Raw genomic sequence first — 24742 nt, 5'->3', positions numbered from 1 at the left:
ATCAACATATTGCAGGAGTCACTCAAGACCTGAAACATGCTGGGAAATCCTTGCAGGAATACAGGGAATATAAAGTCATGAGGTCGCAAAAAGGAAATCAGTCACCATGGACAAGGAAGATGCATAGGAAAGGGAATGGAATTGTGGGCCTGCTGCCACCATGATCCTGCATTTCTATCTACAGATGTTCGCTGCACAAGTTTATGTCATCCGAAGAGCGTTACTGCATAGGCTCCAGCTGTCCCTATTTTCTGGAATCAGTCCCAATTTTGTCCTTATTTTTGCCTCTTGAGGATGCCCTCCCCCCACCCTCATGTGAGTTGCTAGAGTTGTCTTTCTTCAGGATTCAGCTCCCTCTCCAGGCTCTAGAAATTACATCTCCAAATGAATGCAACACATATCTGAATGTAACTGTATGCACAGCCATAAGGTACTATGCAGTGTGTAACATATACGGCGTGGAATCCAGTCTTCAGCAATGTGTAATAGTGGGTCGGGGAGTTGGGCAGTAATCCTTAGTATGAGAGTTGATTGTTAGTAGGGGCATAGGGATAATGGAGCGGTGGGGGGGGGAAGCATCTCCGGGCTGCCAGGCCACCCCTTCCTCCTCCTCCAGAGCACCCCCTTGCCCCCTCCTGCACCCACCTGGTGAAAAAAAGCACTTGATCCTGGGAGCGTGAGGTGTGCCCCTTTCCTGCTCTGCTAGTGCTTCATTCTGGTGCTCACTGGTGGGGGCTTCTTTCCCTGCTTCACTCCCAGTGAGGGAGAGAAAGAAAGCCCCAGCCAGTCAGCTTTGACTGGAGAACATCAGGAGAAGAGTCAAGCAGTCCCTCTCCCGGGCAGTGACCATGTCCCCTGCGTCAATGTCAGGTGATACACTAAAACCATACTAATCTGCCATACTAAAACCAACACTGCAGTCATATGGGAGCAATAGAGGACAACAGATGAGATGTCTCCCTTCTGGTTGTATAAGGCCTGTAATTCTGCAGCTGTTAGAAACCGACCCCAGGCACACCAATTCAGTGCTTGGAGCATTGGGAGCTAGTGTCTCAGAGACTGAGCTATGAATCGGGACTCCTTGGTCCAAATCTCACCTCTGTGATGAACTCACTAGGTGACCTTAGGCAAGCATTCCTGAGGCAGAGGAAGTTGCTGCCAGACAGGCTGAAACCACTGACTGAGGAGAATTGAGAGTGAAGCTAAGAGGCCCTGTTCCCAATACAGACCACACACCCTGCACCTGATGTTGATGAAGGGGGCGTGGGCAGGGCGCGTGAGCCAATTTCCAATGGCATGGGGGCTGTCAGCTGGACCTCTGTCTGCCGGCAAGCATCTTATGCCCCTGGTTGTTACAGGTGTATCCCTATTTTCATCTGCAAAATGTTAGAGAGTATGGGCTTAGCTCATCTGCTTTGGTAATCTGGAATCATCAATCATTATTATTATTATTATTATTATTATTAATTCAATTTCTATACCGCCCTTCCAAAAATGGCTCAGGGTGGTTTACACAGAGAAATAATAAATAAATAATATGGCTCCCTGTCCCCAAAGGGCTCACAATCTAAAAAGAAACATGTTAGACACCAGCAGCAGTCACTGGAGGTACTGTGCTGGGGGTGGAGAGGGCCAGTTACTTTCCCCTTGCTAAATAAAGAGAATCACCACGTTAAAAGGTGCCCTTCACCTCTGCTTGCACTTTATTGCCAGTTTTTCATTTGTACGCCATGCATCCCAGCTACACATTGCACCCTGAGCCTCCCACATTGCTTGGACTTGTCCCCTTCATATCCACTGGCATGTCCCTGTTTTCATCAGTCAATTGTCAGAGGGCACGCTACTATCTCGGAGCTTCGCCTATCTCAGAGGTTTATTTTGGGAAGAAAGCAAGATAACTCCATGTACACTACCTTGAATCTCTTGGAGAAAGGGCAGTGAGGAATGCTGGCTCACCAAAGGCCCTTCGGTTTTATGCTCCTGACCTCAATTTCTCGTCACTGGAGCACAGAGTACAGGCAGTGCAGCATGGGACTGACCTGCTTTGTGTCACTAGGAACATTGGCAAGGTTGGTGCTTGCTCTGTGTACTCAAGATTTCCTACAGCTGCCATTGAAGCTTTGCAGAAAACCATAGCCAGATCAGATGATAAAGTGTTTCGCTGCAAACAGAGCCCAGGATACTGTATTGGGCTGTATTTTGTAGGAAGCGTGGAATTCAATCTTGTAGGTGTTTGAGCTTCTACAAGACATGAGTTGTAACCAGGCTGTGATTCTAAGGATATAATTGTCAGTTTCACTTGATGAAGATCTGTCTGTCACGCAGAAGCCCAGGGAACCTGCCAAAAGAAAATTGGCAGCTTTATACAGTATGTACCTGTAGTATATTTGCAGATTTAATCAAGAACAGCATATACCACTTCTAAGTTAATTAGGCATCTTTGGGATGTCTGGTTTTTCAGATTCTCCATCATCACAGGATGTAATTTCTTTAGGATTGCCATATTGTCAGCTTGCCAACAACTCCCGAAGATGCCTCCTGTACCTTGAACAGCATCCTGACACCCCCAAATTTAGAAGGCGAAGCGTTTCCTGACATGGTATTAAATGATGATAAAAGCTTCACATGATCTTTGTGATGGAGAGGAGAGCTGATCTTGTGCTAGCAAGCATGACTTGTCCCCTTAGCTAAGCAAGGTCCACCCTGGTTGCATATGAATGGGAGACTAGAAGTGTGAGCACTGTAAGATATTCCCCTCAGGGGATGAAGCCGCTCTGGGAAGAGCAGAAGGTTTCAAGTTCCCTCCCTGGCTTCTCCAAGATAGGGCTGAGAGAGATTCCTGCCTGCAACCTTGCGCTGCCAGTCTGGGTAGACAATACTGAGCTAGATAGACCAATAGTCTGACTCAGTATATGGCAGCTTCCTATGTTCCTATCTATTTTAATATGTCATCTTTCTGTTAAAGACATAGCAGGGCTAGGGGGGAAAGTGGCAATCCTATCTAGTTTGTATCTTAAAACAACAACTGTAGAATTTTCTAAACCAAGAACTGAGAGCCAGTAAATCATTAGAATTTTGAAAACACATATTATGAGACAGTATCATTTCTCTGTAATGTAAGGATACAAACAAGTTTCTCTGAGGTGTTACTGATTTGTGCTTCTAACAACATAAAAAGCGACCATGAGGGGAGGGGATCACTTCCCTTGTGACAGCTAAATATACACAGGGTTGCACAGAGGGCAGAGAAACGTTTATATGATCCCTTACTATTTTCTAAAGTCAAGAGCACTTCCTTCTTTTGGTTCTCTATGAAATCTTGAACACAGCAAGCTGAGCTCACTTTCGGAATTTGCACTCTCTGCTGGCTGCTCTGTTTTCCGAGGGCCTCTGGGCTGCTTATCTGCTCTCATGCTCTGTGGCTGACCAGTTTTGTGTCTGATCTAAAGGCAAATCTTGGCAGAAAGCCATTCTAAATGGGATCACAGGAATCAGGTAGGGTTTGTTCTTTCCTCTTCTTCCTTCACTCTGTGTTCAAAAATAAAACAGAGATTTATTCTGACAGTGTTACTTGAGTGAGTTTTCTAATTTATGTGCCTCTTTTTCTTCCACATGATAGAAGAATATGTTAATATATACCAAGCTAGATTAGGTCCATTGTCCAAGAACCAGTGCACTATTAGTTGCCACGATTTTTCTGCGTCTTTAACCAGCTGCTGCATGACAAGCAGAAATGCAGATACAGCTTTTCCCATCATTGCATCTCTGTGCCGAAGAAGCTTTCTGCAGGTCATCCAGTTGTTAAAGCCACGGAAGCTCTGCCAGAAGAAAACAATTGGCAAAGGTAGTTAAAGATTATTAAAAAGATTCCAGGTTAATTATTCTACAATAAATAGCACAGATTATTATAGAGTTGTAAGAATGTCCCTGAAAAACGGAAACTGTGGTAGGAAAAAAAAAATCTTGACTACACTTTAACCACATTGTGTAAACATAATACTTAAACATACTTTTGAAACACGATCTTTATGTGCAATTGTGATCAGAATCTGCATTTATAATTATAAGTGCATAATTGATGGCTATGTTTATTCTGAATTAATTATGAATGCTGTCCTGAGAAGGGGATGCTTTAAAATCACAAATGTGAGAACAGGATAAGCCTGTGGGCAGGGTTTTGTGACAGTTAATTTTATGTTGCATACCATACAGCACTGTGCTGTTTAGGGAGTAGTAGTAGTAGTAGTAGAAGAAGATGATAATTTCAATGCATTTTTTCTTGATTATCAGTCCAAAGCTGTTGCTTTTTCCACAAGAGAGCTAAGGAGACCACAACCCTAAACCTTCCTTGCTGATTTCTCCATGTACTGTAGAGATTGCCTCAGTTGGCCAAATGGTACAGCCATCCAGTTGGTTTACAAAGGAGTTATAGATTTCCTTGATTTTATCATAATACATTGGAAGCATCAACTAAAACAAACAAACCTTGCCCTAAAAGTCTACAGTTTGTAATAGTTTTAAGATGGAATTCAGGTTGAGTAGTCTCGTGTTGATTATCCTCACTGGGTTAGGTTTTAGATACGACCTCAGCCTGCAGCCACCCAAGGTTCTTGGAATGAATGAAGAAGTTAGTCCCCGGCTGAGTAAAAGAGACACCTTTTAAAAGTGGTGATTCTTTATTGAGCAGGAGGAGAGCAGCTGGCCCTATCCATCCTTAGCACAGCATCCTTCCATTAGCTGTTGCTGGTGTCTATCTTATGTGTTGTTTTTTTAAAGATTGTGAGCCTTTTGGGGACAGGGAGACATTTTATTTATTTATGTATGTGAAAGACTGAACAGGGAGGGTGCCAAAATGCACCCTTGTTTAAATCCTTTACTAGTGGATATTAAATGTGAAAATGAGCCTTGAGGGTTACATCTCACTCTCACACCGGTGTTATTGTAGAGCTTCTGAAGAAGAAAGAGTAAGCATCTATCTGTATTAGTTTCCCCCAGAGGCTTATCCTCAAGATTGAATCAAAGGCTGCTTTGAAATCTACAAAGACCACATACAAGGAGGTTTGTTGCTATATTTCTCAATCAGATGGCATAATACCTGGGCATGGTCCATGGATGACCACCCTGTTCTAAAACCAGCCTGTTCATCACCCAGAATACCTTCAGTCTCCATCCAGTCTTGCAACTTCCAACCTAAATGCCTCACATAAAGCTTACTCACAACATTTCAGCAGGCTAATTGAGCGGTAGTTGGCAGGATCACATCTATCCCCTTTTTAAAATATGGGTACTATTATGGCTAGGCCCTGGTCTTCAAGTATGAGCCCAGTTCGATCTATGCATGTACAGACAGCTGCCAGTACAGGAGCCCACCAATTAGCATTAAACGTAATCATTTCAGAAGAGATGCAGTCATAGCCCAAGGCCTTGCCAACTTTTAAGGAATCAATAAGCTTCTTAACTTCAGCAACTGTAACAGGTGGCCATTCAGGCAGTGGGCCAATTTTAAAAACTGCTGGGGCTAGCTCCTCCTCCTGGGCCAAATAGAGAGCTTTAAAATGTAATTCCCATGTCTCCATAGGGACCTGACTAGTCAAATGGGAGGAATAATGCTCCAAGCAGCTAGCTGTAATACGCCAGAGGAGGGGGGAGTTCTTCTCTCTAAGTGAAGCAATCAGCCGCTGCCAGGCCAACCTTTGAGCCACTCTTTTCTTAGCTTTGATCAAGGATTTATATTGTCTTTTCAGGACTTGTAGTGTTGAAGGAGTTGCATATTGAAGGTCTTGGTACAATTTATAGTTTGCCACTACTTCCTTCTTGGCAGTTAGAGACTCTTGATCATACCAACCGCTAGCCCTACCCGTTGGCTGATAGTTATAATTAGTTCTTTCACCTACGAGATGATCTCGTATCATAGGGATGAGGGTCCCATAATGATCATATATGAGCCCAATCTCTTCCCTTATTTACTCATCACAAAGTCCCATCGTGTCATCTGAATTTAACAAAATGTCCATAACTGGAGCCCACCTCTCATCCCATTTAATCCACGTTTCCCCAGCCACCGCTTCCAAAGCAACATTGAGTTTATCCTGAGAATGGGATGTCCCAGCTGGCAGGTTCATCCTTAGAATCAAAGGGAGATGGTTGAGATCAGGGTGAGAGTCAACCTCCATTTGAACAACACCACTAACCAGGTTATGGGATGGAAGCCAGTAATCCACAGTTGACATCCTGTTCCCAGACCAGTAAGTAAATTCTGCTGGGCGATCTCCACTCACTGTTCTGTTTAGAATACACAAATCAAATCGATTGGCCAACTGGGCTAAAAACAGGCCTGCAAAATTGTATTTCCGATCCTTGGCCAGCCGGGATGGGGGGAGAAGGGAATCTCCCATATCTTCTTGTGGGACAGCATGGTAGTAGGTATATAAAGTTGTGTCATCCTGCCCCATCCTTGCACTGAAATCACCTCCTACTAGAATGTAAGCTAGGGGGTTGGCGTCAATGCATTCCTCTAGATATTCACCTAGGCTTCGTCATTGCTGCCCTACCTGGGAATGCTTAGATAGAGGGGTTAAGTATATACTAATCAGAACTAATTGAATGTGATTAAATTGCAGTAAAACTGCAGTCACCCACTGGGCATGAAAGGGCATGGGGGTAATCTTCACATGAAGTCCTGTTGCTATTATAAGGCCAATCCTCCTTTGGGTCTGCCTCACTTTTCACTGGGCAGGACGTTGACATATTGTACACAGAAACCATCTACCTCAGTCTTATCCATGGCCCAAGTCTCCTGCAGGAAAAGAATATCAAATTTAGACAGGTATTCTGTCTTTTACATCTTTATAATAGCTCTAGATTTACAAGCCCAACCGGCTACATTTCATGTTCAGATGGAGAGTCCGCGTTGATCTGATAATTGTCACTTGGGTAGTTCAGCAGTGGCTAGGAGAGAAGCCTGCTCTTCAGGTGGATTTAATTGCTAAACTGGATTAGTAGAGCTCGGGGCCTTATCAAACTCCATTGGGCAGACATCCAGGGGAGATGCTCTGTTATTTGGAGGTCTGATGAAGGAGACATCTTGAGACTGGATTGATTCTTTTTCAAAGATTCTATAAGTTCAGGCAAAGATGGAAGGGGCCCCAGAAGGTCCTCCAGCTTTTCCAGTGATGAAATAGGCTCAAAGGGGAATTGCTGATTTCCCTCTGCTTCCATAGAATCTGCATTGGAGTACCTCTGAGTGCTCTCCAGAGCTATTCCTGTCAGATGGTTTTGATTTGCAAGCAATGTCTCAGAAATATCTATTGAATCAGAAGCCAAGAGTCTTACTATGGGCTTCCCATCCTGGGTCTCGGGATGCTTCATTTGCAGAGCTGTAAACTTCTGCATCAATCCCATCCACATCTTTTATCTCCTGGCTCAATTGTCTCATATGCACCAATTGTAGCTTCGTCAGAGATTCTGTTTCATGCATAGAGCTCCTCTCCACAAACTCAGCAGGTTCCAGAAAGCTCTCCCACACATTCAACTGTTTATTAGCAGACATAACTTCTAGGATAACAGAACATTCAGTGAGGAGGTCCTTCTGTATAAATTCAGAGTTCAAAAACTCTATTGAGTCCTTGTCTAGGGAGACAATGGTTAAAGCAAATTGATCATATTTCCCTACAACCTCCATTTCACCAGGAGTTGAAATTCTGGAGTTAACAAACAGCTTACACTCAGACCAACTTTTGCAAGAGAACTCACAATTGTTTGAACTGAGGACAGAGCCCGTTTGAGATTAAACAGATTTTTATTGATTTCATTTATTCCTTGCTGCATCTCCTTTGCCAAATCGCAGCTTTAAAAAACTCTTCATCTTCGAAAAATATGAACTCTCGCAGTTACTCTGTCCCATCTGCTAACTAAACTACATGGGATGGTTGCAGGGCATGATGTAATTGAAGACTTTTAGGACTATTGAACCATGTCTAGCTATCCCCTTTCTTTTTGCTTTGTTCAGCATCCAGCCTGATGAATCTGGAAATGCCTGAAGAATTCTTCAGGACTCTAAAGCTTGCTTAAGATTTTGTGTCATTATGATTGGTCCTAATAGAAGCACCACCAAATTGTGGATTTTGATTTAGAAGTTTGTACCTCTCATTCAGAATGTTGAGTGAGATGCTTTCTTTTACTTTTACCTTAGTAAATACTTCTGATCATAAAGGTTTCATTGGTCTCATTGCTGATCTGAATGACTTGGAAAATAGGAGAATGTAGAGAAATTTTAAATTAAAATCCCGACCTTGGTACCCTGTGGGAGAATCACAACTATAAAGCTAACTGTTTTCTAGTAACTCTGAGAGTCTGGCTGAGCCTCTCTTGTTATTACTTGAATCACTTTTCTAAGATTTGGAATTTCAGTAGCCCCACTCAGAGGTTACATTGTGCTTGTGTACAAGTGTCTTACACATGTACCTATTTGTGTGTGTGTGTGAATAATTGTACATTGTTCTGCTTGGAGGGGGTTAGAAAATCTGTGTCCCTAGTAATAGTCATGGAAAGGATTTACTTTAGGCCTAAAAAATCAGAGGCACTTGCCTCACCCCCCTGTATCTAAGCTACTCAAGCTGTTGTCTGGCAACAGGGATGTTGCCATGTCCCATCCCAAGCTTCTAAACATGTCAAATGGGAAAGTCACATGGGGAGATGTCAAAGCTTCCTACTGTGTCTCTTTCACCCCCTTCCTGGCAATAAGGAGAGAAAGGGGATGGGATGGCAAGACATGGCTTGTGCTCTGAAAATGGATTGATGAAGTATGTTCACAAGCACATCGGTCACGGTGGCACCATAAACAGGGGAACCTGATTAGATTGCTGGGAAGATAGCATATGGCAGGGCAGTGAAACCCGGGGAAGGATTTAAAAGGCAACCCCACCAGGGAATTCTTGAATGGCTCAGCTCTGTTTTTTGTACAATAAAGTTGGGGAAGGGAGGGGCAGCCTCTTCCTCTTGGATTCACACATGCAGTCCCAAGGCTTACTCATGAGAAGAACCGTCCAGCTGGAGCAGCATTGCCTCAAGTGGCAAGGGAGATTCCCACCTCTGTGTTGATGATGGATGCTGCTCCGGAGTGGACCACTCTCCCATGAGAGGTGGAAGGCCATGCGGATAGCCATTCACAACTCATGAGAAGAACCGTCGGGGGGTACAGGGAGATGGGGATGAATCGCTAACAGAGTGCAATGATAGCCCTTCTTCCACAGACCGCTCTCTCATGAGAGTCTTAGGCCATGGAGACACGCATGCAAGCTGGATGACAGAAGCCACCAGCCTTGCTGCTTGGCACAAGGAAGCTGGGAGTACAGGTACCCTGGCAACACCTCTCCCTGACTTGGTGACTGCTGCGAAGAAGCAGCCCAAGCAGGACCTCTGGCCGCCCATTTGAACATGTCCATCTTTATTTTTGACTGACATGGTGGCCCCAATCCCTTGGGATCACGGATAATCAGGGATCCCCTCTCCCACAGTTCCCTGTGGTGACTGAATGGCATACATGGCAACCAGTGTCCAAATCCAGGAAATTTGAAAGAGTAATAATCTATCCCCGGTTTGGGTGTTTCCCTAGTCTGATCCACCCAGACACATGGGTGGTAAATTCTCCTTTGGGTGCATGAAAGGCTTGCCTGTAGAGGAAGGGGTCACTGTGTAAAAGTTCTATCATTAGCCAGGGAGAACAGGGGGGGGGCATATTCCAACAGAGGACCAGAGACCTAGAGCCTCTGGTCCTCCCCAATGGACTGGCCCTCTCATGATCCCTGGCGAGCAAGCTGATACAGGGGCAGAAATGTGGTTTGGTGTCTCTAGATTGCTTGGGTGGACTCAGTCATCACAAGAGCCTCCTTGGTCACAGTGGACCAGACCCCAGAATGCTTTGCCCTCCTTCATATACATATTCCCTCCCAGGAAATCAGCATGATCCCTTCCCGGAGTTACAGAAAAATAGTGCCCTTGGCATCCCCGTTTCCAGCAACTTTGCTTGTGTGAGATTGTTTTGGTGGAGCGCTCTTATGAGGGTGGCAGTGCAATTGCTGTCAGAAGAAGGGCTTGCATGCCATATAAAGGGATTTAAATGCAGACGGCCCATTCATTCCAAAAAGGCATGGCTGAGCTCGGCACGTGCCCTTGAAGATCATGGCCAATGGCTGCCGCCCTGCAGATGTTCTGATCCCTTGCTCACAGTCTGGCAATGCTAGGGCAATGCTAGTGCTACGGAGCTTGCTGGGATGTGGCCTCAGCAGACCAGGAAGAGGGAGTGGTTCCCCTGCCCTGAAACCAGAGGTTGCCAGGCTGCAGTTGGATGAACAACTGTGATGCTATTCACGATTACAAAAATTACCCACAGGTTCAGCAAACTCTGGTTTCATGTTACACGAGAATGTGGCCATTGTCAGGAAAATAGCAAATTACTGCCTGAAGGCAAAACAACATAGATCTGCATCCCAAAGAAGCAAGGGAATTCATCTCCTGGAAACATATGTGTCCTATGAGACTCCTGAGATGGCAGGCTGCCAAAGTCTGACCTCATGGGACCAACCTGACCCAGATGAAACCTTGCAGGGCTTTCCAACATGCTGAGTAAGCGGGTCTTTTTGCCTCAACTTCCAGAAGCGGGGTGATCGGAAGAAAGTTATGCCAGGAAGATGCCTCCTGCTGAAGTGTATTGCTGCATAGCCCTCTTTGGACATTAAAACACAACCCTGCTGTACAGGGTTACAGTGCTGAAATGGATTGGAAGTCCCGCCCAGGTGTGTCACTCAGCCCCTCCACCTCACTGCTCATGGTTACTGCAGCCTTCGTCCGAAGATGGAAATGCTATAACTGTGATGGCTTCCATGAGTGGCAAGGTGAGGGGGTGAATGACATACCACAGCAAGCCTTCTGACCCACTCTGGTGCTATAACCACATAAGGAGGGTTTATTTGAATATCCACATAGGACTTCTCTGTGTTGAACTTAACAGGGTCACTCACATGACCGACCAGGTGGGTGGGCATGGGGAAGGCTTCGCAAACCATGACTCCCCCGCCCTCCCCGCCGACAATGATTATTTGCTTGGTGGGAGTGTGCTCCACGCTGCTCCATGCTCCCCAGTGCTCCATGCAGTGTGGAGCATGGTGGATCGCTCTGAGGCCGGGACTCATCGTCACAGCCTCTGAGTATCCCACAGTGCACTGTGCACGAAGTGACATACACTGGGGGATTCCCCCAGGGGACAGATGCTCTAGGCGCCCGACTGTGTCAGCATGAGCTGCAAGCAGCTCACACTGATACACAATCCAGGTAGCTAGGTTAAGGGTGCAGTTGTACCCTTAACCTTGGCTAAGAGCTGGTTTGGTGGGCTAGGCTTACTTGCCCATTCAAACAGCCTCAATGTGTGACTAACTGTAGCCCTATTCAGACATTATGTTGAACACTCATACAAATGTACAATGTACACGGAACACATTTTGTTCACACATTTTGATAAACACAAGTACAGCAATACATTTCCTATCAGTACCATGCATTTGAGGAGTCTGTACCCAGGTTGTTCACACAAAAACATGTACAAGTTACAGACATCTGTACTCTCGTACAACATAATGTCTGAGTAGGGCTTGTATGTGTCTGTATATCTGTACGTGTGTTCCCTGCTTATGTTGTGGCCTTTTCTGTGGAAGGTTTCCCTTCTTCTCTCTTCTTCTGTCTGTGCTTTTAATCACGATCATGTCTTCTTCAAAGATCTTTACTATTTGTGCCTTCTGCTCATTGCTGGAGTGCAATAAAACTTCCAGAGAAACATTCAGTAATTCTTGTGCTGCGCTCTCTGTCGACAGTATCCTCTGCTTCTGCGTTAGCAATTTTAGGCATAGGTGCAGGAGTGAAAACCCCAAGTTTTATCACCGCAAGAACAGTGTTAATCATTGTCTAAGTTCATCAAAGAGCTTCTCCACTAACTGGCTAGTTAGGAGACACTGATTTCCTGACTGCCTTTCCATGGAACATCTCCTGTCTGTGGCCTGCAGACACACCTGCAAGGGGGTTTCCTGGACTGGATCATCACCAATTGACCCAAATAAACCTCTCTCTAAATTGTTTGCTCCCTCCCCTGATTCAGGAAAATAGCTGAAGATTCCAGTGATTTCTATAACTGGAATCTATAAAACATTTTATAGACAGTTATTTCTATAACTATATTTATAGTTATTTCTATAGATTCCAGGGTAGAAGCATTAACCATGTGGTGAATTTGCAGTTCTGAAAGCTAGGTGGATAACTAATCATTCCGAAGGCCATTGGATATTCCAGAATGTTGTTGCTGTGCAATGTTCTAGGTGGGAAATCACTGAGAGTCTTGCAAGACCAGGGGCAGCAGTGGCTCATTGCCTTTTGCTGCTAGAAGCAGAGATAATGTGCTGCCCCGCCTCCCTCATCGGCCCCATCCTTGCGCCTAGTAATGGCACTGATATTTCCCCACCCACCTTGCTGGTCCCACCCCCTGCCTCATCATCCTAGATGCCGCCCTCTTCCCTTGCGTCAGCCTCACCTAATCTGGTGCCTACCACAAGGATATCTATTCCATAAAGTTGTGCCATCCAGTCAGTGTCAACTCCTGGCGACCACAGAGCCACGTAGTTTTCTTACTACCCCTGTAATATGGTTCCTGGGATAACTCAGAATGATGCTTTAACATCACTTTAATTAGCATGGATCCAGGATGAGATAGGGGCAAACCCTGTCATGCAGGGGGTGTAGCTATAACTGAGCGGATGGGTTCAAAGAACCCGGGGCCCCCAGCTCCTGAGGGGCCCCCAACTCCACCCCTCCCTATTTTCTTCACTATGTCCCTCACTCCAAGAGGCCACTGGGGAGAGGGGTGAACAAGGCCCCCCTGTCCGCTAGCCACGCCCCTGCTGTCACAATATTTTCCACCTAAGCTCTTACTGCCAGTACCAACATATCCCTAATTGAATATGCAAAAAGATTTCACCTCAGGAGCAGGGGTGGTAAAAACTCTGTGAATGAGTCACCGAACTGGTTTCTCCAGAAGTGCAAGTCCCATGGAGAAAACACAGTTTGCTTTATGAAAGCAAATGTAAGCAGTTAGTTTAGTATCTTGCTCGGGCTGTGAGGGAGCCCGGTGTGAACATGCATGCTGGAACGAGACAAGGCATGGGTAAGATTGCGCTAGGATGCTGGCATTTTTCAAGGTACTTTCTAGCTTAGAACCGATTTTTGTTTTTAAAAAATATTGTGTAGCTGTGCCAGAAAACTTGTTTTATGTGTCTCTAACCTCATACATTTTGCTTTTATGGAATCTTTTCTGTTGTGTTTAAAGCAACTCTCTGTGGGCCTTAGTTCTTTGAAAGACCAGCTCCTCTCAAGTCAATCTACTCACATTATAAGGTCTTCTGCTCTGTGTGCTGCTGCCTAGAGGCCTAGCTGCTGTGCACTTGGGACAGGGCTTCTTTGTCATTGCCCTTAGATCAGGGGACGATGGGAACTGTTGTGCAACAACAGCTAGGGAGCCAACTTTGGGAACCCTGGCCTTAGCCTATGATAAGACCTCCTTGAGATATTGTGGTCTGTTCACTCTCTTCCCGCATTCCTAAATGCCTGCAAACAAGACATGCCTTTGAGTCAGTCAGAAAATGCGGTTCACCCTGCTGGCATCTAACCCATCACTGCATTCATGTGCCCAGCTGCTGACTTTGTGACTGCTTTCATGGTTTGGAAATTGTTTTTATATGCCTCTTATGCTGTATAAGGCTTTGATGTCACCAGGTGAAAAGTGGTTTATCAATGCAATAAACAAACAAAACTTTAAAAGAACAACTGTCTCCCCAGAACATGTCTCCGTTTCTCTTACTGTGAACCATTTTCTTTTCTAGCTCCAAGAGATGGGCGACTGGGAGGTCATTCACACCACTGGGCAGGTGGGGTGGGGTGGGGGGAGTATGGAGTGGAGTGGTTTGTTTTACTCACCTTCCCCCCAGACGAGTGATGTTACAATTCTGGGAGTGTGGACCGTGCTCCCAGACGAGCATTAAAAAACCAGGGTTGGTGTCACTGGCCCACTAGGATCAGGCCTGATCCCAGCGGTTCTCAGCCTCTGGGAGGCTGAGATGAGATTGCTACTGCCAGCACTCATGCAGATAGCAGCTCCCGAGTGGTCAACATCGCCTGAGACAACACTCAAGATTGTCATTCCTCAAGATTCTCATTCACTGCACTTGTGTGGACTTCTCCCATGAAGATGATGACAAGAGCTGCAAGCCAAGACATTGAGCCAAGAGAGGCTGTGAGGTCGGGCCCTGCTGAGAATGCTGGTGTAGCACTGTGGCTGAGAGGGTGGCCTGGGAAGTGTCTGCACCCAGCAGGGCTGTGAAGGAGCTAGTGACCAAAGGCTAGCTCTGAACGGAAGGGTTATATCGCAACCAGGAGACCTGCCCCTTCTGGGATCTCAGGCCAGCCCTGATCCAAAGCCAGTACCTGAGCTTCCTTCCCCCTCCTCCCAAGTAGACCCGTTGGGAGCAAGGCCCTGAGCACTCAAGCAAGCACTCCATCTCCAGAGGGGCAGCTTGGTCCTGGCGCAGTGTTGCCTCTGCTCCTGGGAGCGATGGAAGGGGCTCTAGGGGTAAGACTGTAGCTCTCTTGGCAGCTACCAGCTGCCCAGGGCACCTCCAAGGGGCCCACTGATGGAGAGGCAACAAGCTCCGGCTGCTCAGGCTCTGATGGATCAAGCGGGCTTTCATCGGAGTGGGAGGTCTTGGTCAGATTGTGCTCATTCTCTTCTGGAAGGGTCTCCGCTGGGTGGGACCTGACAGGAAGCCCCTGGTTCAAATCCCACCTCCATCAAGTAGCCTTAGGCAAACTATGATTCTCTCAGCCTCAGGCAAGAATTACATATGCATGGGAGACTTACAAAAATGTCACTCCTGTGTAGAGTTCTCCCTTCTTCTCCTCCTCCTGCTGCAGCACTTCTTGTGATGGGATGTCACCTTGTAATGAGTTTCTCTCTTCTCATCACTGACTGCTGCTGATAGAGTTGGGGAACCTGTAATGTGTCTTTACAGACAGGGCTTCCAGTTCTCGGAGTATCTGGCCAGCGAAGCCACTGCAAATTAGACTCGCAGCATTAGGGAAGCAGCCCCTCCCCTCCCTGCTCTGAGTTTTCTTTTGTGTAGGTTCACACACAGCTCCCTTTTGTGTTTTGCTTGTGGCCAATGGCTTCCTAGAGGAGGCGGGATGCCACGCCTCCCTTTCCCCCAAGGGTTTAGTACTATAATTAAAATACCCTCTGTGATCTGGTTCTGTTGAAGTACACACACACACACGCACTTCTGCTTAATTAGCCATCAGCCTTGGCTTTCTATTACACCCCCCATGACCCCAACACATACAGAGACACAGACAGACAGACAGACACACGTCCCCAGCTTATGTCGGCCCTCCTGCAGCATTGCCTCTGCTTTTGCAGCCCTCTTCCTAGCGTGGATTGCGTGCTCATTTTCTGGCTTGTCCCACTGATGGCCAGCAGTAGTTCAGTGCAGTTGGCTGCTGGAGACCATATGGCCTCCTCCTGTTTTGCTGGACCCTCACCTGGGCTGGAGCCCACAGACATTGTCCCTCATCCCTCTTTCCCCAACTCTAAACCTCTACCCCATCACTTTCATTATTTTAAAATAATTCATTTTAATGTAATAATTAATGTGCTGGAAATGATTCCAAACCACCAGGGCATTTGAGTTGTGCACCCCTGCACTAAATAAAATGATTTTTGAGACTCACTCACTCCTCATGTGTATCTTCCCTTGACTCTTCACAGGCAGTGAAACTGGAAGGAAAAACAAATATGGCACTAACAATTCTCCAGAATCAGATCATCATCATGAGGCTCAAGACCAAACCTATCTGGATGAGAAGATTGCCATTCCAGATGTACCAGGAGTAAGTCCTTGACCAGGAGGTTAACAAACTTGGACCCCAGATGTTAGGAACATAGGAAGCTGCCATATACTGAGTCAGACCATTGGTTCATCTAGGTCAGTATTGCCTACACAGACTGGCAGCTCCTTCTCCAAGGCTGCAGGCAGGAGTCTCTCTCAGCCCTATCTTGGAGGTGCCAGGAACAGAACTTAGAACCCTCTGCATGCAAGCATGCAGATGCTCTTCCCAGAGCAGTTCCATCACCTAAAGGGAATTTCTTGCAGTGCTCACATGTAGTCTCCCATTCAAATGCAATCAGGGTGGACCCTGCTTGGCAAAGGGGACAATTCATGCTTGCTACCACAAGACCAGCTCTCCTCCCTTGGACTACAACTTCCACCATCCCATTGTGGCTAGGGATGATGGAAATCGTAGCCCAATAAGATTGGAGGACCTAAGTGTGAAAACCCCTGATGTACCGCATTCCTCTATGATCGGTATATTGGCCAGGTCCATGGGACATGGAGGAGGAGAGCTGGTCTTGTGGTAGCAAGCATGACTTGTCCCCTTACATCCTTACAGGATGTAATTTCTTTAGGAATGCCATATTTTCAGCTTGCCAACAACTCCTGAAGATGCCTCCTGTACCTTGAACAGCATCCTGACACCCCAAAATTTAGAAGGCAAAGTGTTTCCTGACATGGTATTAAATGATGATAAAAGCTTCACATGATCTTTGTGATGGAGAGGAGAGCTGATCTTGTGGTAGCAAGCATGACTTGTCCCCTTAGCTAAGCAGGGTCCACCCTAGTTGCATATGAATGGGAGACTAGAAGTGTGAGCACTGTAAGATATTCCCCTCAGGGGATGAAGCTGCTCTGGGAAGAGCAGAAGGTTTCAAGTTCCCTCCCTGGCTTCTCCAAGATAGGGCTGAGAGAGATTCCTGCCTGCAACCTTGCGCTGCCAGTCTGTGAAGACAATACTGAGCTAGATAGACCAATAGTCTGACTCAGTATATGGCAGCTTCCTATGTTCCTATGACACAGGGAAGCTCATTACTGACCTATTCCGTGGAACTTGGAGTGCTAGATTAACCCTTCTGATGAATATCTATGCAAGATGCAATGACCTAGAACACACATGTATTTGTGCATATATAATAATTACTAAAAGCTAGGTTCTGTCAGATGTGTCAGCAAATGAATTAGCAAAATGAAGATAATTTCCACGTGACCAGACCCTGATAAGACCACTGTATCTTTAGGAATTCCATAGGTGGAAAAGTTATACCAGGTTTGGCTTCCTCCATTACTGCAGCACTGCAATAGGAAAAGTGATACTCCGTGCAATTCTCCATTCTATGCAAAAAGCACACATGCCTGCGTCTGGGGATCCAATAGTAGCCTATTGTATAATTAACACATGGAATTCATTGCCACAAGATGTAGTGATGGCCATTAGCATAGATGGCTTTAACATTTGTGGATGAGAGGACTATCAGTGGGTATTCATTATGATGGATATGTGGTACTTCCAGGTTTGGATACAGTATGCCACTAATATCAGTTGCTGAGAGACAAGAGAAGAATTTTGCCTCTGGCCCTGCTTGTGGCTTCCCAAAGGCATCTGGCTGGCCACTGTTGGAAACAGGATGCTGAGCTAGATGGACTTTTGGTGTGATATAGTAAGGCTTTTCTTATGTTCATTTTTTAAAGCAGCTAACATGATGCAGGCTGCCCCTGCATTTATTTAAGATATTTATTTAATTTATATTAAATTAAATATAATTTATATTTAAGATATAAATCTTAAGAGTATTTAAGAGAGCATCTTTTTCACCATGAACCCCATCACCCGTTAAGATTCTCTGGGCGCTTTCCAGACTAGCTGTTCAGCAGCAGCAAAATGCCTCCGTTCAGGCAAGTCGCACTCAAAATGTAAACAGCAGGGGGAGCAGTCTTGCAGCAACTAACAACCTGAAAAACAGCAACTTTTTCACGCCGGATGTACGATGACCTTGCTCTATATCGCAGTGATTAAATTTGCAACAAGGCATTGGAAATGTGAACGGCACCCTGCTGTCCGCGTAGGGACTGCCGTGTCACAACTCAGGAAGTGTGGAAGCACACTTCTGAGATACGACGTGACCCCGTTGTAGGGTCCAATCTGGAAAGTGCCCTGGAGAGGTTTGTTTGCAGTTGCCACCAGCTCATCTGGCGGCTACTCAGGGACGGGCCTTCTCCGTTGCTGCCCCTAGACTTTGGAATGTGCTCCCTGTTGAAACAAGAGCCTCCCCATCTCTGGCAACTTTTAAAAAGGCACTGATGGAGACATATTTATTCACCCAGGCTTTTAATTAGACTTATAGTTTTAATATTTTTAATTGGGTTTTAACTGATTTTAACGTTTAAATGATTTTAATGTTTAAATGATTTTAATTGTAAAACACCCAGAGATGCAAGTTTTGGGCGGTATAGAAATATGTTAAATAATAAATAATAAGTATTATTAATAATAAATCGTTATTTATTTATTTATTTATTATTATTATTTTCCCCCAATAAAAAACTGCATTGGGAGTTGCTATCACCAGGAGTGACACTAAGGATCACAGGTAAAGCATTAAATGCATATTCGAATGTATTGCTTTTTTAAAAAGCAGCGAATGGAGGACCATGGCACAGAGGAGAGGATTTTTAAATCCTTCTTTTTAAGCCGCAGAGCCAACAAAAATGTCCTTCCAATAGCCTAGGACAAGGAGCAGCTTCAGGGACAATTTTCAGTGGGACTATGGTAGAGGGGGAGATTACAGTTCCAATCTGGATCAGAACACCTGCAGCTGCTTTTTTTAAAAAATGGAAATATAAAGAAACATTTAACATCTTTTCTAGTTGACCCTAACACATATCACTTCTTGTTTCATGCCCTTTAGTTTAATTCTTGAGGAAGTTATTTTGCAAGAATTACATAGAATCACTTTTTATGCATTCAAGGCAAAACAGAATTTCCATGACTAATCAACCATCTCCTAAGCATATTTACTCAATGAATGAGTGCACATGATCGAGGTGTGTAAAATGATGTATGGAGAGTGTAGAGATTTTCCTTCCTTTCTCACAACGCTAGAACCAGGGGTCATCCGATGAAACTGAAGGTCAGGAATTTTAGGACTGACAAAAGGAAGTACTTTTTGACACAGCACATAATAAACCTTTGGAATCCTTTGCCACAGGATGTGGTGATGGCCACTAGCTTGGTCAGCTTTAAAAGGGGCTTAGACAAATTCACAGAGGACAAGTCCATCAATGGCTACTAGTCTGGTGGCTATAGGCCTCCTCCAGCCTCAGAGGCACGATGCCTCTTACAATACCAGTTGCAGGGGAGCAAGAGCAGTAGAGAGGGCATGCCTTCACCTCTTGTCTGTAGGCTTCTCAGAGGCATCTGGTGGGCCACTGTGGGAAACAAGATGCTGAACTAGATAGGCCTTGGGCCTGATCCAGCAGGGCTCTTCTTATGTTCTTACAGTTGCAGGCTGCAGCCCAGTTGTAGGAGCTGGGCATCTAAGCCCCTTGAAATCAAGGGGTTTAAGAATACCTAACTCTACCCCTGCTAACTGGGCAAAGAGGCACCTTTTACCATGCGATTCTCTTTATTTAGCAGGGGGAGAGTAACTGGCCCTATCCACCCCCAGCACAGTACTTCCAGTGACTGTTGCTGGTGTGTGTTATGTTTCTTTTTAGAATGTGAGCCCTTTGGGGACAGGGAGCCATCTTATTTGTTTTCTTTCTCTTTGTAAACCACCCTGAGCCATTTTTGGAAGGGCGGTATAGAAATTGAATTAAAATAATAATTAATAATAATAATAATAATAAGAAGAAGAAGAAGAAGAAGAAGAAGAAGAAGAAGAAGAAGAAGACTGAACTTTTCATTTCCCACCAGTAAAGGGAGACAAGCACTGAGCTTTATTTAACAGAAAGAGGAAAAGAGCTCCGGAACAGAACTTCCTTATTTACTGAAGCCACATGAAAATGTGCTGGGCATATTTTGCACCAAAGGAATGCAAATGTTATTTTCAGAATGTGTGTGTGTGTGTGTGTGTGTGTGTACACACACACACACACACACACACACACACACACACACACACACACACACACATTACTTGAATGTGTAATCCCCCTCCGCTGCTGACTGAGAGCTGAGTTTCTGGTAACTGTAGATTATTTGGGAAAGAGTCAGGTGATAGAGGGCAAAGTAGGAGAGGATTTATTTATTTATTTAAATATTTTCATACTGCCCAAAACTTACATCTCTGGGCAGTTTACAACAGAATAAAAACAAAGTAAAACAGTTAAGACAAAAATGAAAAATTTAACACATTACAACAATTTAGAATTTTTAAAAGAATATTTTAAAACAGCATTAAAACCATTAAAACAATATTAATTAAAAGCCTGGGTGAACAGATGCATCTTTAAAGACTTTTTAAAAGCTGTCAGAGATGGGGAGGCTCTTATTTCACTAGGGAGCGTATTCCAAAGCCTCGGGGCAGCAGCAGAGAAGGCCCGTCCCTGAGTGGCCACCAGACGAGCCGGTGGCAACTGCAGATGGACCTCTCCAGCAGATCTCAGTGGGCAGTGGGGTTCATGACGAAGACGGCATTTTCTTAAATACCCAGGGCCCAAACTGTTTAGGGCTTTATAGTTTATAACCAGCACCTTGTATTTTGCCCAGAAACCTATCAGCAGCCAGTGTAGCTCCTTCAATACAGGCGTTAAATGGTCTCTCCGAGATAACCCAGAGACCAACCTGGCTGTTGCATTCTGGACCAGCTGTAGTTGCTGGACTACATACAAGGGCAGCCCCACATAGAGCGCATTACAGTAATCCAGTCTGGAGGTTACCAGCAGATGTACCACTGTTTTGAGGTCGTTCACCTCAAGAAATGGACGTAGCTGGCGTATCAGCCAAAGCTGACAGAAGGCACTTCTGACCACCGCCTCAACTTGGGAGACCAGGGAGATGCTCAGATCCAGAAGGACCCCTAGACTGCATACCGATTCCTTCTGAGGAAGTGTGACTCCATCCAGGGCAGATTAAAATCATCTCTCGAGTTCCAACTCCGCACAATGAGTACCTCCGTCTTAGCTGGATTCAGTCTGAGTTTGTTATCCCTCATCCAGCCCATCAATGCCTCCAGTCAGAGCCATCAGGAGAGGGGAAAATGGGTTATGCATACTGTAAATGGAAATGGGTTATGCAACCCTGAACACTGGAAGTCCAGAGCATTAATGCCTCACTGGCATATTTCCCAAGAATCTTCCATGTGATATTCAGCTGCAATAGAAGTAATTGAATAGCACTACATTGCATTGAAGTGCATGGCTATTGCACTGCATTTAAAGCAGCCATTTCTTCATCTGTGATTAAGTGGATATTTATTAATTTGCTATCCTCTAAAAGATGCTCAGCAAAGGAGCGGTGACTTTGGTGGCTGTTGCTAAAATATCTGAAAAATACAGGCATGAGGACAGTTGCCTAGGTATTACCTAAGATGATCCCATCCTGGTTCAAGAGAAGGAGCTATCCTGGTTCAAGAGAAGGAACTGGAAGTGAAGTAGCACTATGACCACCTCCATGCTCTCCCTACAGCTGCTTCCCTTGAAAAAATGAAGTAGGCTTATGTTGGTTTAACTAAAACTTTATTCAGAAACAAGTCCATTTTCTCCTTCTTCTTTCCCTCCCATTTCTTTCGGACTCCACCCCATCTCTCTACAGGACTCCCTGGGACAAACATCTAAAATAACAAAACACATAAGATACACTGACCATCCTTAACTTTTTTCTCTCCAGTATGGTTTCAGTTTTAAGAAGCTCTGGGCTTTCACTGGGCCTGGGTTCCTCATGAGCATTGCCTACCTGGATCCAGGAAACATTGAATCAGATCTTCAAAGCGGAGCCATCGCTGGCTTTCAGGTGAGCACAAGAGGGCAGCTATTTGCTATAGGGCAGCTGTGCACCACAAACAGCCCCAAGGCCAACTGCAGCCCCCTCCCTGTCTACATGTAGTTCCTTAAGGGAAATCCAAGTGCCCATTGTGTGTAGCCCATTCTCACTTCTTCATCTGAACAGCTGCGGGGGAACCAAACTGTACTGGGACCATGATGGGATCAAGGGCTAGAGTGCACTGTACCATCTGAATCTGCCATTTAGCCCAAGAAAGTGGTGTGACACCTGCGGTGGTGGGACGCTGGCGCTTGCCTCCTCCTGCACCACTTCTCATACCTATCTGAAGTGATTGCCTCACCCTGCCTCATGGAAGGACTGCCCCAATTAGACTTGATAAATCTGACTGGAGAGTCGTCCCCCCCCCCCCCCCGCCTCATATTTTTCACAATATCAAGCCATTATCGGGGTTGTCTTCAATTGTCTTCTGACGATTGATGCAAAATCTTGGAGGTTCAACGTCAGTCCTGGAGGGCTGGCAGACCTAGCAGGCTATTAATATAACATGTCATTTGGCCCTGATAGATGTGGGTGCAAACCTGCATTTAGTGCAGAGAGAGAAAACAGAGTGTACACCATTGGATACAGAGAGAGGAAACTGTGGAATGGGGGAAAATAAAGGCGCATTCACAGAGAAATTCAGAGACATGCATAGAAATGCATTGGACGAGCTCTACAAAGTACAGAGAGAAAAAGAGTTTATTAATAATAATAATGGGTTAAAAATAAGACACAGAGTTAACATTTTAACAAATTTCCCCTAGTGTTAACATAGCAATGTTTACCAACCTCTCTTAGGTTGGTAAACATATCAATTATGTGACCCTCAGAATGATTTGAGTTGCATGGTGTAGGTAGGGTGCTGACTTGGAAGCCATAGAGTTCTCAAGTCAGAGAGGCATACTTTTCTGCTCTTCCTTCTTGCAGCCTTCATCCTTAATAGTGTGCAATCACTACAGGGACATGTTGAGCATTACAGTGTGACTAGAGGATGGAGCCTTCACAGTCAAAGACGTGAAGACAAGTCTGAGGGCTTTTTTCAATTTAGGAACAGGATTCCTTAGCACAAGCTGCTGGTCCTTGGTTTTAACACATTCATACCCTTTCCTTTCTATGATAGGAATCCTGTCCCCTGATTGTCTCCCTACCTACTCACAGCCCAAGCTGAGACTGTGAGCTGCTCAGGGCAGGGATCTGTATTTTGCATATGTAACTCTGTTAAGGGCCATTTATGTGGATGATTCTGTATGAATAATATACAGACAGTGTCTGCTACCTTCAGTTTCCTCCTCTGGGGATTTAGAATCACTAATAATAGACCCACATTTTTAACCCATATATTACCTGGTTACTAGTAATACCAGTACCAGCTTGGTACTGTACAACCGTACCTAAGCAAAAGTTGTCCTTAGCTGTTTCAGCTGTCTCTTTTGTTGTATTGTGTAATGCATGGGTTCTCAGCCTTGAGTCCCTTTATGTTGTTGGACTAGAGCTGCTACCATCCCCAGCCACAATGGCCAAACCAACATCTGGGGCTCAAGGTTGGGTCCCCTGGTGTAACTTCTGATAAACTACCTTAGGGATCTTTTAGAACTAAAGAGGCAGGGTTTATAACTTTCAATCAAATAAGTATATAAAGCTTATTTAGAGTTTAGTTGATACCTTGCTGTCTTGCTGAAATACCCAAATGCTCTCCCCAAGTGATCATATGCATTTGCTCCCATCACAGCTGCTCTGGGTCCTTCTCTGGGCTACAATCCTGGGACTGCTCTGCCAAAGACTAGCCATCCGGCTCGGGGTAGTTACAGGCAAGGACTTGGGAGAGATATGCCATTACTATTATCCGAAGGTGAGTAAACAACTGACTGTGGCTTGTAATTAGGGAGTATATCCATTGCTGGCTGCAGCTCCTCACCTCCCTGGGAGCAGAAACAGCTCTGGTCAATTTAGTGTCTGCCACAGCACTGTGGCTGCTGCAGATACAAATCTGAAGCGTGAATAGAGCATCAGGTGACAAATGTGCGAAATAGCTTGTCATGGGAAGGTCCCATATGAATTAACTCACCAAGTGATTCAGAAGCCCTGACTGTGCTGAATCTGCAAGAGGAGTCTGACACTCAAGCTTTACCACTCAATTTACACTCAGTTGCTACCATTTCACCAAATCTATTTGTTTTGTTTTGTTTAAAATGTGTATCCAGCTTTTTGGCTTGCAATAAGCAGTAACAGGAAACTTCCACTTGTCTTCCTCTAGGCATTAGACCCCTCTGACCCCAACTGTTCCAAGGCACAAACTTATCATGGGCTTCACTAGCCTGTCCTTTATTCACCAGAGAGTTACAGCAACGAAGTGGAAGGCAGGAAAGCCACAAAGCCAGAGTGTTTGGGGACACCACCTCTGAAGAGTGTGGGTCAGACATCCAAATCCTGACCAGCACACCTCAGTTCCCTACCCCTTACTAGCAACACTTCAAACCAACTATAGAGAATCAAAGTAGTTTGGGATAAATTTGGATTAAGAGTGTAGTAGGAAGATGCTGAAAGGCATCATCTCATACTGTGCGGGAGATGACAATGGTATACCGCTCCTGTATTCTACCAAAGAAAACCACATGGCCCTGTGATCGCCAGGAATCGACACCGACTCAATGGCACAACTTTACCTTTACCTTTACCCAGAGACTGGGTTAACTTTCAATTCAGGAGAAGACCTGGATGATGCCATCAGGAACAGCAGCCTTGTTTGGATAGCCAAACCTGTCTTATCTCTATTAGTGAT

At 45.2% G+C, this 24742-nt stretch overlaps 1 protein-coding gene and 1 long non-coding RNA gene across 2 annotated transcripts in view; one reads left to right on the top strand and one right to left on the bottom strand.

Moving 5' to 3' along the window:
* Positions 1 to 1687: 1687 nt before the first annotated feature.
* The window catches only part of LOC128340405 (uncharacterized), a 34404-nt gene continuing 11349 nt past the window's right edge, over positions 1688 to 24742 (bottom strand). The window contains exons 2-6 of the long non-coding RNA XR_008313693.1: positions 15824 to 15865; positions 14954 to 15145; positions 3640 to 3818; positions 3271 to 3528; positions 1688 to 2338 (exon numbers count right to left, since the gene is read on the bottom strand). This is a non-coding gene — a long non-coding RNA (uncharacterized LOC128340405). The remainder of the gene's footprint in view (positions 2339 to 3270; positions 3529 to 3639; positions 3819 to 14953; positions 15146 to 15823; positions 15866 to 24742) is intronic.
* SLC11A1 (solute carrier family 11 member 1) overlaps positions 15865 to 24742 on the top strand; it is a 40701-nt gene continuing 31823 nt past the window's right edge. The window contains exons 1-3 of the mRNA XM_053285443.1: positions 15865 to 15978; positions 21811 to 21933; positions 23693 to 23812. Coding sequence (XP_053141418.1) covers positions 21862 to 21933; positions 23693 to 23812 — 192 coding nt within the window. The 5' untranslated portion in view covers positions 15865 to 15978; positions 21811 to 21861. The remainder of the gene's footprint in view (positions 15979 to 21810; positions 21934 to 23692; positions 23813 to 24742) is intronic.

Source organism: Hemicordylus capensis, chromosome 1, assembly GCF_027244095.1.
Source record: "Hemicordylus capensis ecotype Gifberg chromosome 1, rHemCap1.1.pri, whole genome shotgun sequence".
Taxonomy (NCBI): domain Eukaryota; kingdom Metazoa; phylum Chordata; class Lepidosauria; order Squamata; family Cordylidae; genus Hemicordylus; species Hemicordylus capensis.
The sequence above is the reverse complement of the archived record's forward strand: the minus strand, read 5'-3'. Positions and strand labels throughout refer to the sequence as shown.